General features: G+C 40.2%; 1 protein-coding gene across 1 annotated transcript; it reads left to right on the forward strand.

Moving 5' to 3' along the window:
- Positions 1 to 3,765: 3,765 nt before the first annotated feature.
- Positions 3,766 to 17,034, forward strand: NODAL (nodal growth differentiation factor). The gene is made up of 3 exons (XM_066601624.1): positions 3,766 to 4,057; positions 12,793 to 13,559; positions 16,882 to 17,034. Exons 1-3 carry the CDS (start codon positions 3,766 to 3,768, stop codon positions 17,032 to 17,034), a joined length of 1,212 nt encoding a protein of 403 aa, XP_066457721.1.
- Positions 17,035 to 17,318: the final 284 nt, after the last annotated feature.

The raw sequence follows: 17,318 nt of genomic DNA on the forward strand, positions 1-17,318 counted from the left end.
CTCCCCTGCGCCGCACTCCTGTAACCCGGGTGGCATGACTGGTGGTGCGGGCACGGTGGCCGCTAGAATTGCTGGTTCTGGCAGTAGCATCACCAGCCTTAGTGGTAGGCTAGTGTCTCCTTTAGCATCTCCTTTGCTGGCTCTACCTTCTCTTCCCTTTGCTGCTGGGGTACCCCAGGGCTCGGTCCTCGGCCCCCTCCTTTTCTCCATTTACACATCCCCTATTGGACAAACCATCAGGAGATTTGGCCTCCAATACCCCTCTATGCTGATGACAAGCAGTTATACACCTCTTCCCGTGACTTTTCTGCACCTTTCCTCCAAAACATCACCGACTGTCTTTTCACTGTCTCTAACACTATGTCCTCTCTCTTCCTAAAACTAAACTTCTCTCAAACTGACCTACTGGTGTTTCCACCCTTTACTAACCGACCTCATCCTGACATCTCTATCTCAGTGTGTGGTGCCACCATAACTCCCAAACAGTACGCTCACTGCCTTGGTGTCATATTTAACGCCGATCTCTCCTTTACCCCCTACATCCAATCTCTGGCATGAACATGTCAGCTGCACTTCAAGTACATCGCAAGAATCCACTCTTTTCTCATCGTGGACACGCTAAAAACGCTCACTGTTGCCCTCATCCACTCCCGCCTCGATTATTGCATCTCGCTGCTGATCGGCCTCCCCCGCACCAGGCTCTACCCTCTCCAATCCATCCTGAATGCGGCAGCCAGGCTCATCTTCCTGTCCGGCCACTACTCGGATGCACTGGCTGCCTGTTAACTACCTTCATCCATAAAGCCCTCCACAGCGCAGCACCCCCCTTTATTGCCTCCCTCATCTCAATCCATCACCCAGCCTGGGCTCTCCGCTCTGCTAACGAAACCAGACTGAGCGCCCCTTTAATTTGAACCTGCCATTCTCGCCTCCAAGACTTCTCCAGAGCAGCACCAGTCCTCTGGAACACACTACCAAAGGCTATCTGGGCAATCAAGGACTTACAAAACTTATGGCGTGCTCCAAAAACGCACCTCTTCAGGGAGGCATACCACATCCCCTAATCCAAACCCCTCTGTACTCCGCCTGATAACATGCTCCCTGACCTACTGGCTGCAATCCCTGCTAGCCATCATAAACCGCTCCTGCAGTCACACTGCTGAACGTCTGACCATTGTCTATGTGTATAGCATCCCACACTCTCCACCTCGCCATACCGTGCACATCTCCAGCCCCTTTACCTTCTGTATCACCCCATTACCTGTAGTATGTAAGCTCGTTGGAGCAGGACCCTCACCCCTATTGTTTCCATCAACTGATTACTATGTAACCGTGGTTCTGTAATCTTTGTACTTTTGTCTTTCTGTATTCCCCCTGTCTATGTAAGCGCTGCGGAATATGTTGGCGCTATACAAATAAAGGTTAGTATTTTTAGTACTCAGACAGGCCGCTATGAATAATATATTGGTCGGTGTATGAACAAGTTCATGCTCAGATGTAAACACTGAAGAGGCTGACGACCCCTTCAATCAACTGATCGGCAAGGATCCCGAACCACAGACCCCCACGGATCAGATATTGCAGGGTTGGATAACTCCTTTAATCTAAATTACCTTACTGTAAAAAGCGGTGGATTTTGTACTACCAATTCTACTATGAAAAATATGTAGCATTTTTGCACTGTTTTAACATTCCCTTAATCTGTTAATCTGTTTAGTTGTCCATAATCTTTAATCTATGGTAGGGGATGGCCGCTCAGCAGCTATTCAGAAGTTCTAAAAGCATTGGGCTCCCTCCTATCTTGCATATTTATGGCCGGCTTTAATTGTCTCTTTGCTTGACGTCAATGTACATGTCAATGAGTAAAAAAGACTAGTGTGGATTTGTGAAAACTGTTATTACTACACCCATCAGGAGTCAATGATCTTGAATTGCTTGGTGAGAAAGTATTCTGAAGTGACCTATAGCACCTGGTCTGGTGTCTTACATGCTAATTACAAATGAATACTTACTCTGTAGGGAGTAATTACCTTAAGGAAGCGTTGTCTGCTCAGAACCATACATGGATCCACCCTTATATGTCCAACATCATTCCTGTATAGCCTTACAACTAGAATCAATGTATGCTCTGTAATTAAGACAAAACAACAATACAGGAAATTACAAGTAAACCAATTAAGTGTGAGCACCTTGGAGCGAGCACTCATCAATGAAGCTACTGTACAGTGAGCAAATAGAAATTCATTCTCATGACCCATTTACACTTAACGGTTGTCGTGCAAAATTCATTCAAGCAAAGGAAAATGCGCGATAATCGTTACGTCTAAACGCGAAGCCATCGTGCAATATTTGTTTACTTTTCGTTTATTGCTCAGTTTCAACCTGCATTAAAATCAGCGCTGGTTCACTGACTTCTCACTGCGTCTAAATGCTCGGTGTTTCACATAGAATGTAAAGCATTGAGCAAGGAGTTAGCGAGAAGTGAGCAAATCCTAGCGATGATCTGCCTGTCTGAATATTCTGCACGAGCGCGAACAACTAGCGGCGGCATCATCCGCTCGTTCGCTTGTCTAAACGACAGTCATCACGTGAAAACGGGGCACTAGTGGTTCATTCATTTTACTCTGCTTATTGAACGCAGCTGCACAAGACCAAGTTGTCAGATATTTTGTGTCTCAAGAAAGAACCAAGTGTGGCTCATAATGGTGGTCTTGACTGTGTTTCTGGTCTTCTATTAACCTAATAAAAGGCAATATTCACATTACACTTAGTAACTAGTTTATATCTTGGGATGAATTAATCAAAGCACTGCGCCAGAAAACTGGCGAAAAAAGTTGCACATTTTTGCACATGCCTTCTTTGCATGAGAATTTGTGACTTTCCTCAGTCTTACACCGCAGTGGGTAGGGTTTCGCAGGAAGGAGGTGACAGATTTACTATAATATAAGCGAGGAATTGCCTTTTAGTTTATGTAAATTTCAGTTTGTGACACATGGGCAGCCCAAGAAACGGCAAATGTATTATTAGGCTTACGCCTCTTATTATATTTGGTGCAATTTTAAAGATCAGGTTTCATATTAATTAAGAGCGGCACATGAAATGCTAGTTTTAAAGGTGTTGTGTCACGCTATAAAGTTAACTCCTTTCCACGGGGGTCCCAATGGTGACCCGTGCTTTATGAATAAAGCACGGGTCGTGTAAGCGTGCCATGGCTCCATTCATTTGAATGACAGCACTCAGACTCAGCAATTTCCATTAATGGAGCAGCAACATGTTTGAGCAACTTGCACTCTATTCATGCAGGGACCTTTGGGACGCCCTGGTCTTGTGATTGGTGGAGGTCCTCACTAGTCTTGGCACAATCCCTTTAATAAATTGTCTTTAGTATTATAATACACATAGGAGTCAGTTTGCTATACTTGTTGCCAAAAGTCACAAGTTGTCCCAATTTAGTATAATATATCCCAAAACAGCTACTATTCTGCTCTTTTCACATAAATACAGACGTTTGTTCATATGTAGCTTTGCAGTTGGACATCATACAAGCTTATCTACTTGTTCAATATGTCCCATATATACTGTCTATTATATTCTCTAATCCAAGTATACAAAGAAATGCCCAGATGAAGGTGTTCTCTGTCCTCTTAGACAGAATGACTGGTTAATTAGGTAGTGAATATGCATTAGCCATTGGTGTGAAGCCTGATAAAAAGCCAGGACACCTTTCATGTTGTCAGACAGCCCAAGCACACAGACAGAGTAACAATGTCTGGCTCTTCCTATGTTCTTCTATTGCTACTTATACCTGGAGCAATCTCTAATACACTGAAAAGTTACCTAAAACCAGACTATGATACTCTACAAGAATACGTCAACAGGACTAACGAGGACGACGTCTGGGATTATGGCTCACCACGCCTGCCAAACTTCATGCTCAGCCTATATCAAAGTTTTCATCGCCTGGAGTCTAGACATGGTGCAGACCGGACACCAGCAGCGGTACACGGCTTCCCATCAAGTCCTAAAGCTGACATTATCAGGAGCCTTGCAGCTAAAAGTAAGCCTGACCTCTCCATTTATTCTTTCTTAAAGATCCTAAATCTGTACGTCTTAGACCACAATAAGTGTTTTAGTTTACAATAAGTAAGCAATAGCACAGGTGGAACATCTTGCTGGGTTTTTTTTCTTTGTAGCACTTTGGAAACTTTGCAAGACCCTTATTTTGTTTATATAAACAATGCTTATACTGATTTTGCCATATGTCACAATTAAATATAATAATATCTAACCGCTGATCATTGCATATATAGAATTGTCTTAACTCTGTCTGAGGGCTCGTTCACATGGGCATCAAAAACGCGCAGATGTTAGCTGCGCAAAAAAATAATGGCTAACTCGCCCAAAATCACATGAATGCACAATTTTCCTTAGTCGAGTCCCGAGCCATATTAGCATTTAAATCACCCATTCACACGATTGGGAGCTGCATGTTCCCAAAAAAATGAGCTGCTGTTCCAAATTCCCTTGGTCGGTAGAAATCCTCCTAATGTCTTAAATAAAGGCACCTGTCATTTTTTCTGAGCGTTGGACACAGCTGAACTCCCTCCCCCTGCCTTTTTTCTAGCTCCCATAGGAGTCCATGAAGACTTTTGCGATTCTTTTTTCACACAGTAGGGAACTTCAGTGTCTGATCTCCTATTTTTTTAGATGCGATTTTTTTTTTTGCAGCAGCAGCAGAGTCGGCTCCATTGAAAGTAATGGGAGAACTCTGCGATCCTCCTGCTGCTGTGACAGCCTTGGCGGAGGTTCCCTTCATCCCCGAGGTGATTCGAGGTTGTTTTCACATGAAAACGCCTCGCATTCACGGAGCTTCCACATGGTGGGGAGCGCAAAATGAGAGTGGAATTCATGGCCCCATATTGCGTTTGCCCCATGTAAAGTTAGCCTTAAAAGGATATCAATAAATGGACATACATTACTGAGCTGTTGCTCTCAAAAAATGTGTTGCTTTTGCGAGGTTTATGTTTAAGACATTATTCGTATGGCCGCCGAACCATAACAGGCATGCCAGATCCATTCGTGAACAGAATCCAACAAATCCTGACAGACTCTATTGATTTATTATGGGGGTCTTACAGATTTCTGTTGGGGATCCCGTATTATTGACAGCAAGGTTAGTGGTGCAGGTTGAGGGGTACTTTCAAAAATACTGCAACCCTGGTAGACTGGAAATATTGCAAATAGGAACAGAGTCTTAGGCCCAATGTACATGAGCAAATTTGATTTGCGGAATCTGCATGGGGCCCCTGCATAGGAGATCCACAAATCAAGCCGCCCATAGAGAAGTATGGTCAACCGCAAATGAATTCAAAGCATGAAGAGAACTAGTGCAGAAGATCTCTCCAACAGTGCAGTCACTCGGCTCAACCCACGCCAATTTATGAAACTACGGAATTCCTCTGATACAATATTCTAATCAAATAAACAAAATCCCTTTTACACGGAACGATGACCGTTCAAAGAGTGAAAATGAATGATTCAGTGAAAATGCAGCCAACAACGGGCGATAAATCATTCGCTTTTCATACGTCATTCATTTTATAAAAATCATCGTTGGCTCGTTCACTAATATATACCGATCATTCAGTCATTATCAGTCACTTATATAGTGAATGTGAAAGACTGAATGATTTCTTGTTTGAATGAACCAATGATGTATCTGCTGTATAAGCAGATTGTCCAAGCGAACTCTAACATCATTCGCTTATTCAAACGATATATTGTTTGGTGTAAACAGATCCTATGAGCGCTTCAGTAATAGAACTTACATTTTAAAGTCAGTATTGGTCCACTTTACAGCGAGAAATAAAACCCAATAGGACCCAAGGAATAAAATTGGGTTGTATTTATAGCAATAATTGCTCAACAGAGCAAAACAAATGCAACCCCTTAAATATATACCCTTTATTGCATAAATATAAGACTCCCATAAACAAAATCCCAGAGCTAATATACAGCACTAATAGAATATAGGGCCAATCTGTACATGTTACTTGAGGATAGAGGTATGTTCAGGAACATAGTGGGAGCTCTATAGTCTAGTTGGGATTTAAAGAATGATTCCAACACTAATGTATTGTCTATCTTATTACAATATATTCTCCGAAACAGTCTAATAAATAGACCCTATATCTCAGGAATGTAACCTCATAAATAATACTAAATAGAACTTCCATGTCCCTACTGCAGACTATATACCTGCACCTACAATCATCTGCATTAAAACATAACATTACTAGTCCCTTGACATGTTTCACATTAACCGGCTTCATCAGGGGTTATGTGCTTATTAGGCTTATGTCATTATCAAGCTGAGATATAGGGATCTCTAGGAGTTAATTATTAGGCTATGCATAGGATGGAGAGTAGATTATTGCAGAGATATTAAACCCAGATAGACTATAGATCTCAGGATATATTCCTGAATAATGAATATACCTCAGTCCTCAAGTAAGGCTGGTTTCACATCTGCATTGGAATCACCTGCCGGAGTTTACGTCGCAGGTCCAGCTGCAAATACAGGAAGAAAAAGCATACATCGCTGTTTATTCTATCCCAAAACCGGGCAGCTAGGCATAAATTGGGCAGACCCCATCACAGTCAATGGTGTCCGCCTGGCGGCGTTCGGTTCCACCCATAGATGGAACCGTTTGGTTGCAGAGATCACCTCTCCTGCTCCCGAATAGAGCAGGAAAGCAGAATCCCCAGCGCAGGTGTGAAAGCACCCTAACATGTACAGATGGCCCTTTTATTAGTGCTGTACCTCAGGTCTGGGATTTTAAATTTATTTTTAGTTTATGAAAGTTTTATATTTACTCAATAAAAGTTATGTTTTAAAGGCGTCCTAAGACTCGTAACAACTAGTAGGGTCATTTTTTCCCCTGTTAGGAAATTAAAGTTTCTGGTCCAAGTTACAGGACTCCACCAATGTAATCTAATGTCATATATCTAGGAGACTGTTTTACTGTACATGACATTTTAGAAAATTTCATGAACAGAAATCCCTCTTGTTATTAATAGAAATAGTCCTAACAATAAAGCAGAACAACCAGACAAAATGTAACCGGGGATTTACTGTTCGATCGCTTCCTAATATTTTATGTAATATATTATCCAATGAGTGATCCTCTATTCACCATTCACATGGGATACTGTAATATTTGGGGAGTATTATTCTATAGATAGTAATATATAGTTTACCAAAACTACAACCTTCAGTCAAACTTCACATCATCTGAATTGCTTATCTCAACCAGCAGTTAATCAGTTAGGATTTGGAAGAAAGTTCATTAGGAGTTTGAAGGTGTCCGATAAAGTCTAAGGTGAGAATGGCAGTAATGGCAATGTGCGATAGCAGAGCTGTGTAATGCTGGTAATGTGTATAGATAAAATAATACATATTATACAAATTATCATTATATGGCCTTCTGCTCTTCAATGTTTGCTTAGGAACCACGGTCATTGCAATACTCCAAGCTTTATACTTGACACCATCGGTTTGGTAAAGTATAGCCCGGTGTTCTTTTCGAATACCTAATAGAGTATGAGTTGCTTGTAAAAGATCTATAGGTTATTCCTCTTTTACTTTGATGTGTTGAGAGACCGGCTTGTATAAATCTCTAAACCAGACACCCTTTAGTAAAATCTTAACACACAGCAGTAATACACATCTTTTTCCTGGACATGTCTGAATGAGGTCACATTAGAAAAAGTCTTGCCAACCTTCAGCCCATCAGGAGTCCTTATGTCCAGTATTGTTCTCTTACAGACTTAAGAGCAGTCAATGGAGGGATGGGTCAGACAATCCTATAGAAAACCCAGAAGACCTTCACTGCTGCAATCCACATCTCAGTGCATTCAATCCACTCCTAAGGGTGCTTTTACACTTGCAAGTTCTGCAAGGACATGATTGGATTACCTGATCAAAAGTCCTCTTTGCCCTTTTTCTAAGGTGCAAATTAATATTTCACATCTTTATTTCTTAGTTTAAACTTCATCACTTTTTATTAAAATTTTTTAATTCAAACCTTCCAATTTCAAAAAGTCTCCCTGCAAAGTTTTGGTGCGAATAGTGGTGTATAACAGTCTTTTGTGAAATACCTAGACAACTATAGTTGTCCCTAATCTACATTTACATTAACATAAGTAATTTAGACTTTGGTGATTGGTAATAATGTTTTAATATTGATAATGATAGATTAAGACTAGGTCTGCTCTACTGGATGTAGTCTTAGTGATTTTTAGTTTTAAATGTCTAACATCCATGAACTCCGAACTGCAGGTCAAGGGCATGCATATCATAGAGGTAGACTATGCGCCTGCGATGCAAAGAGGAGGCTTCAGCCATGGCTGTTTCTGGGTGTTAAGCTTCTGTGTAGAACTTCTTTTGCCAGAGGAACTGCCTTGTTATCACAAGAGTCATGGAAAAGTTGTGTATGGTGGTGGGAAGACAAAAGTCAGACCCTTTTGTTCCAGGTAGCAAAACCTGGCACCCTAATAGAGGCCCATTTTGAAATTTGTTATAGGGTCCTGTCTGTCTTCTACATATGCCACATATGCTTAGATGTCATGATATAGAGCAAAAATACTGTGCCAAAAAGCTTTGTGATGTCCTTCTAGAATTGTTGTATCTTGTTCAGGGTGGATTCATATCTGCACCCGGAGTTCCACTTTCTTGCTCCATTCAGGGAGTTGAAAAGGTGAATCCCTGTTGCTGAACGGCTCCGTCTCTGGACGGAACCTGACAGTGCTGGATGGATCCCATTGACTATAATGGGGTCGGTTTGATTTCTGCACAGCCGCCCGGCTTTTGGACAGAAGAAAAAGTGCTTCATGCAGCTCTTCTTCTTCCGGTATTTTGAGACGCATCTGTGACGGAACCTCCAGCTGGAGGTTTAAATGCAGATGTGAAACTTGCCTTAATTCTATGTTATATTCTACTGTTTGGGTAGACATTACCCAAATAGTATTCTGTAAAGAAATGCCAAGGGCCTACCTAGGATGTGCCCTTGGTGCAGGATATCCAGAAGCCAATCTGCCTTTGCTAGGGTATTTAGACTTAGGGTGAGGATAATGTCACTGTGAAGGAAAGCCTACCTACAATGGACATGCAGTAAATAGAAATATCTGACAAGTAGGTATTGCTTAAAAAAAACTTAGTGTGTATTAATAAATTGTAGGAAAATCTACAGACACCGTATAGCTGTACTGCTATATACTAGACATGTTACAGCCGCTGAACTGCATACTTAGGATTTACAATAGACTTCTACATGTATTGTGTTTTCTGAAAGGATTAGATGAGTGACACTGACAACCACTTTGTAGGTTGTTTAAAACTTGTTTGCCACTTTTACAATTGCAAGGAAAGAAAGCGTGAAGACAAACCATACAAGCATAAATTTACACATGGTCTAAATCAAATTAGCAAAATCTAATCCCTCCACCTCTAATACAAATGAGGTACACAAGGGACGTTGAAATGCAACAGGAGGTTGAAGTTGGTTGATGTAACAGGAACAGACCCCAAACAAATCCTTTGTTATATGTAAATATCACTCCACATAGAACATGTAACACCATAATAGGTTAAAGGAGTATTTCCCATTTCACTCAGACATGATTGAGATGACAACACCAGTCTGTATACTGTGGCTACCGCTGGCTGGGGTTACAGAAACAACCGAACTGGCTGTTCTACACTGCTTACGTAACTCTCATAGAAGTGAATGGGTGTTATAGAAATAACGTGGGACAGCAAGCTACACGACTTCTATAACTTCTGAGATGCGGAAATGGCATAGTGTGTTGGGCTACACTGTTTTCACAACTCACATTCACTTCTTTGGAAGTTACAGACAAGCCAATTTGGGTATTATTGTAATCACAAGCACTGGTGGTTGTTGGATAAAGAATGGTATTCCCATCTCAGCCATATTTGCTAAAATGGAAATATCCCCTTAAAAAAATGAACTGCTAAAACATATGTAGATTCATATTGAAGACATGAAAACTATGACAGAACACATATGGAATTAAGTATTAAACAAAAAGTTTATTTTATATTCTTCAAAAAAGCCCCCATTTGCTTTGATGACAGCTTCGCACATTCTTGGTATTCTCTCAATCAGCTTCATGAAGTCGTCACCTGGAATGGTTTTCCAACAGTCTTGAGGGAGTTCTCAGAGGTGCGGAGCTCTTGTAGACTGCTTGCCCTTCACTCTACTGTCCAACTCACCACAAATAATCTCATTTGGGCTTTGGTGGGTGATTCTGGAGAACATGTTATCTGACACAGTATCCCATCACTCTCCTTCTTGGTCATACAGCCCTTACTTAGCTTCGAGGTGTGTCTGGGGTCATTGCACTGTTGAAAAACAAATGATCGTCCCATTAAGCGCAAATGTCACTGCAGAATGCTGTTGTAGCCATGTTGGTTAAGTGTACATTGAATTTTGAATACGTCACCAACAATGTCACCAGTAAAACACCAAAACCTTCTTTTCTATGCTTCACGGTGGGAACCACTCATGTAGAAACCATCCACTCAGCTTTTTTGCACCTCACAAAGACATGGCGGCTGGAACCAGAAATCTCAAATTTTGACGTATCAGACCAAAGTACAGATTTCCACCTGTCTAATGTCCAATCCTTGTGTTTCTTGGCCCAAGCAAATGTCTTCTTGTTGATGTTCCTCAGCAGTGGCTTCTTTGCAGCAAGTTGACCATGTAGGTCTGATTCTCTCAGTCTCCCCTGAACAGATGCTGTTAACATGTGTCAATTACTTGATCTCTGTGAAGCAGTTATGTGGGCTTTAATCTGAGATGTAATTAATTTGTGGTTTCTAAGGGTGGGGACTCTAATGAACTTATTCTCTGCAGCAGAAGTAACTTTTTTGGCCCATTTATACGAGACAAGCTGTCAGGCAAGCAATGCCCGGCAGCTCGTCCTAGTGGTGCTCTCCCCTGTGCCAGAATGGAGGTGGGGCGGCCGTGGAGCATTCTCCCCCCCACCTACCTTTATTCACTATAAGCAGACAATCGTTCAAAAGTGACAGACTGCTGTTATACTGAATGGCTCGTCATTCAGTTTTCTGCATGTAGAAACTGAACGACTGCACAACTCTTGTTGAGTTGTTCAGTCGCTGTATGCATTTACACTGGACTCTTCTGTAGGAATTTGAACAATTCTGAACAATAATCATGTCATGTAAATGGGCCATTTGTATTTCTTTCCTGGGGTAATCTTCATGAGAGCCACTTTCATTATAGCATTTGAGCATTTCATGACTACACGTCAGGATACCTTCAAAGTTCTTGAAATTTTCTGAACTGTCTGACCTTCATATCTGAAAGTAATGATGGACTGTTGTTTTCCTTTACTTATTTGAGTGCTTCTTGCCACAATGTGGATTAGAACAGTAGTTGAATAGGACTATACACTATATGGATCTGTGGACCAACCTGACCTCTGCACAACCCAACTGGTGGTCTCAAAACTAGAGATGAGCGAACGTACTCGTAATGAGTACTTACGCACCCGAGTACCGCCATTTTCGAATACTTCAGTACTCGGGCGTAAAGATTCGGGGGGCGCCGGGGGGCGGGGAGCGGCGCGGGGGGGAACAGGGGGGAGCCCGAGCCCTCTCCCCCCCACTCCCCACTGCTACCCCCCGTGCCGCCACGGCGCCCCCCGAATCTTTACGCGCGAGTACTGCTGTACTCGAAAATGGCGGTGCTCGGGTGCGTAAGTACTCGTAACGAGTACGTTCGCTCATCTCTACTCAAAACACATTACTAAGGCAGGAAATTCCTCAAACTAACTTTTGACAAGGCATACATGTTAATTGAAAACCATTCCAGATGACTACCTTATGAAGCTGATTGGGGGAATGACAGAAGTGGGAAAAGCTGTCATCAAAGCAAAAGGGGGCTACTTTAAAGAAGCTAAAATATAAAGCAAATTCTGGTTTAACACTTTTTATTACAACTCATCTCCATATATGTTCCTTCTTATTTTCCTGTCTTCAATATGAATCAATAAAGTAGAAAAAAGCAAGAAAAAGCATGGAATATAAAGGAATTTCCAAACCTGTGACTTGTACTGCACATGTGTTTTTGGCAAGAAATAGCGCCACTCTTTTCCATTGGTTGTGTGTGGTATTGCAGCTCATTGCCATTCAATCAAATGAATCTATAATGCTAAGCAACCGTGAAAAACGTCTATGCCATACTTTGTATATTTTATTAACTTAACTTTAATTGTGTTTGTGATTTTACAAAGGACATAGAGCACCAGCCATTAGTTCATATAAACTTCAGATTATTCTTCAGATTTAATTAAATGATTAAATGTAAATATTCATTTCAACTCTCATACATACTTGTAACTTTTTTGTTCTGCATGCTACGTGTTAATAGAGCTCTCAAGAAGTGATATTATTGCTAATTGGCTCTACTAAGTATTTTGATGCTATGCACTATATGGGAGATAAGAGACAAAAGTATTATTAGTAGCAGTATTTCAGTTAATATAGGGGGTTGAAGAATTGAATTAATGAACAGTTGACACCTCTACAGATTCCTATAGCATAACACAGTGTTAAAAATTATATTAGGATGGTACATAAATGAAGAATTATTATACATAGTTTCGTATTAGACATGTTATCCAAATACTTAAGTTTCTTTGTATCAATATGCATTTATGTATTTTTTTTGGTTTTTATTATAGGCATTAACAATATGGGAGAAAGATATGTTTTGGTGTTCGACTTTTCATCTCTCAGTCATGATGAAGAGCTTCAGTATGCAGAAGTTCGAATGAGGATATCTGCACTAGAAAAGCCTTTTGGAGACGGGGCACAAGTGATTATGGATATTTTTCATCATGATTCAGCATGTCAGAAATCTAAGAAGTTATGCAAAAAGTATTTGTATTTGGGTGTGCTTAGAGGTACACTTCAGATTACAGTTTCAGAAAGTTGCATAGTGGTAGATGCCACAGACGTTGTCTCCAAGTGGTTTGACATTTCTAATAATTCTGGTATTCACCCTGAAAAACTCAATGAAAGGTTCTCGGGAACAGAGAGTGCGAAAAACAGATACAAACAGCACACATTTGAGGATCAGCAGGTGCTATTGTTTGTATATTCCAATATTTCAAAGAAGGAGGGGTCCTTGGTGACTGCTATACTTCTTCTAGATGCTACACAGTCGAAATTTCTTAATACAAGGTCGGTGGTAAAAAATATCACTGTCTCCAGAAGACGCAGAAGAAGCCATATGATTAGAGATCACATGGTAGGCATGCATCAAGTTCAACCTGTTGACAATCAAACCAGTCTTTGCAGAAGAGTAGATTTCATTGTAGATTTCAAGATGATTGGTTGGGATAGATGGATCATTCATCCAAAAAAGTATAATGCTTATCGATGTGAAGGCACCTGCCCAAGTCCAGTAAATGAGCGTGTCAAGCCAAATAATCATTCATACCTACAGGTAAGCAGTTACTATCTATTAAAGCTAGATCTAAAAAAATATATATGTTCCCCATCAACGTTTTAAATCATCTCAAGTTCCATATGTTGCAGGAAAAAAACATGTCTTGCCTTGCAATAAAGCTGTCCATACATTAGGGATATCAAAGAGTCCAATCACAAAAAGGCATTGAAACCTGGCAGAAAATGGACTGAATAAGCTTTTTCGGCCATCCAAATTATCTAGCGTATGGCCAACTTTATTTCTTTTTTCCTAAATCTACCCTCTAGCTTTCAGTTAGTGAAATTACAAATGTACCTGTATAAAAAAAAAAACTATTATCCTAAGAAGCTGCTAGATGTAGTAATCATCCTGTTGAATTAACTAGCCATCTCATCAACCAGGGCAACCAGGTACATTTACTCAATTTGCCACCTAAAATTATGGCTGTCCAAGCAATATTTGGCTCTTCAATCAGGACAGTACCTTACCATTAGGCACCCGGCACCCCATACCTATACTTTTCTTGCTACTTCACCATCCAGATACCTAAATAGTACACGGAACTACTCACCATCACTGCACCTGACCTCCACTGAGGTAGCTCCACTCTTTTTTTCACACCATATCATCTGTTCATGCAAAGTTGATTCTTTCAAAGGGGCCTTTTTGGTGCTTAAATATTGATCATCTATCCTTATCCATACATATCAATACAAGAGGCAATACTTAATTTCAAATCACATGAGGGACATTTGGTTAGCACTGCTGTAGGAATCATACTCCAAGCAACAAAGTATAAGATAATGCAATCTTTATTCATCAACTGTACAATGCGTTTCAATGCCCAACCACGGTCCTTATCAGGTACCTATATCTGATCAATATTAGCAATATCTGGTCATGAATATTGCCCTTCCATTGAGGTCCTTTTAAACAGCAGATTGGTGGAGGTGCTGGATGTTGGACCCCCACTAATCTGATATTGTAAGGACAGGTCATTGATATTCAAAGAACATGTGTCACCCACATTTTGCCCTATAAACCTATTTTAACCATAGGTGGGGATATGAAGGCAAGTGTTATCGGACTTTTTCTTCAATTAACAGTATTCAAGGGAGTTGGAGAAGTCAATCACTAGGAAAGAGGTGGCGTTTGGGTTGAATGCGGGGGAGACAGCCCAGACCAGTGCCAGCATTTGAATTGCCCAATGGATGGTTTATACCTCAATTGCATACTTATGGTTGGCATGGGTTTTTGAGGAAAGATATTGATGACAGACTTAAGTCCCAAAATATCCCTTTCATTAAGCTGCATTCAAAGTCTCAGTCATTAGGAAAGTAACTACTGCGATCAGAGTATTCTCAAGAGTAGGAAGTTTTTGGAGCTTGTCAGACTTTGCCCATTGTAAAGCACTTGAGCAATGTAACTTTCATTTTGAACTTCTGTACAGTTTGACCTTCTTCAAACTTGTCACATCCTTGGCCACTTGCTGTGAGGAAAAGTAAGATAAGCTCAAATTCTTTACACTCTTCAAGAAAATCAGCAGGAGGTCCTGTAGACTTATTTAGCATATGGCAAGCTTCTTGTTTAAATTAAACTTGATTAATGGCATCCTTTAGCAAACTTTACAAATGCCACCAGAATTGTAAATACTTATTTAATGACTGAAATCAAACTAGGGAAAATTGGTAATTTATGTGGAATTGCCACAGACGAAGAATAAGTTGTAGAACGATTGAATTTGATTAAGAGAAAAAATGTGCATGATATTAATTTAAATGTTATCGCTCTCAGTAAGAAAGCAATAAACGGAAACTTGTCCTCACATCTATATTTTCCATGATTATCTCTGGAAAAAAAATCTCTATAATGGTGGTATTATGGTGGGTAATAAAACATCCCATGTACTGCAAACTAGGTAACTAGTTTGCAGTACTATATTAAGGTAAATGGAGGACCCTGATCCCATCTTCAGATCCTGGACTCCACCTGTCACCATAGCCAGTGACTCCCTTAGATTTCAAAAGATAGAGCTATAGGCATGTGCCTTCACCTCTTTTGGGCTGAACAGAATAGCTGAATGGCAGTAGAACCCCATTTCAAGAAAGATGGGTGCCCCAGAAGAGAGAAGTATTTAAATGCTTCCCAAGCTGACAAATGCTGTTAACTGTGTTAGTTCTGATCACAGCAGTTAACTCTTTAGATGTCACGGTCAAAGTTAACCATGTGCCTAAGCAGACATAACATGATTCAGGGGTGCCAATGGGCTAGCATGGCAGCCTGTTGTCTACTGAAGGCTCCCAGGACTGGCAAGGCTTTATAGGTAACGTTCAAAATAACCATATGCTGCAATACTGAAGTATTGCAGTATAAAATACAAGTGATCAAATGACCGTAAGTTCAAGTCCCCTGTGGGGACTAAATAAAAGTGTAAGAAAAGTTTAATAACGTTTTTTTCAACAGTAAAAGAATACAAAATAATAAAATTTCAAAAACACAGCCTTTTATCCTAAAAAATCTAAAAAATGTAAAAAAAAAAACAACCACATATTTGGTATAGCTGTGTGTTGTAAAAGTCTGAGCTATTAAAATATCACAATACTTAACCCACATGGTGAAGGTTGTAAAAAAAATATAAAAAGGTAGGACTGCCAGAACTGGGGATGGGAGTGGAGAGACTTTGTTACCTGTCTCCCAAAAATCTGATCAAAAAGATATATATATCAAAAATGGTTCTAATAAAAACTATGCATAGCCTGATCGACAAAAAAATAAAAAGTTATGGGTCTCAGAAGATAGCAGCAGAAAACATTTTTTTTTTAAAGAAATGTATTTGCTTTACAAGGCAAAAAGACATGTCACCATAATCGTACTGACCCACAGAACAAAATCCAACAAGCATTTTTAATGCACCGTGAACGCTGTAAAGCTAAACCTCCCGGAAAATGGTGTGATAGTTTTTTTTTCATTTCTGTGCACTTAAAAGTTTTTCCGTCCCGTAAAAAATAAGCCCTCATAAAGCTGCTTTAGTAGAAAAATAAAAAAAGTTATAGCTCTTGGAAGGCAGGGACAAAAGAAACAAAAATAAAAAAGTGAAAAATCTCTGGTCCTGAAAAGGTTTAAACTAGTAATATAAATGACTGCCGGGCACCTAAAATGTTGTCACAGGCCTTCCCTCCTAAATGTAAGTTCCTATGTTATATACACCTTATTACTGAATTTCATAGGCAGATAGAGATGCAGGACGGGCGTTGGAGGCCCAGTAGATTTGCAAGACATTATGTTTTTAAGGCACTATATTGTCAAAATTGATGGATTCATCTCTATTTTTGTATTGCAGAGCTTGGTGAATCTCTATAACAGTAAAAAAGCCCCAGAGGTGTGCTGCGTTCCCATCAAGATGAGTTCCCTCAGCATGGCCTACTATGTTCATATGGATGTTGCTTTCCAAAACCATGAAAGCATGATAGTCGAAGAATGTGGATGCCAATGAAGTTAAAGAAAAAAAGTATTCACTAGTTACTGTTTTGGCACAAGTGACTCAATGGTTCAGCAACGTGGCAGCTACAGATACGTCTTGTCACAGTTTATGAAGTTCTCTTTTGGGTGCATCTTGTACATAAGCAGCATATTAATGGGATCATCACAGGATGATGACTGCAGAGACTGTGTGGACAGAACGCTTATACTTCCACAATCCACTGGTTATATCAATGTAATTATGTATAAATGTATATTGACACAGGAAGATGTATAAAATATAGTAATTTATTTTTA

This window comes from Eleutherodactylus coqui, chromosome 4 (genome assembly GCF_035609145.1).
Source record: "Eleutherodactylus coqui strain aEleCoq1 chromosome 4, aEleCoq1.hap1, whole genome shotgun sequence".
Taxonomy (NCBI): Eukaryota; Metazoa; Chordata; class Amphibia; order Anura; family Eleutherodactylidae; genus Eleutherodactylus; species Eleutherodactylus coqui.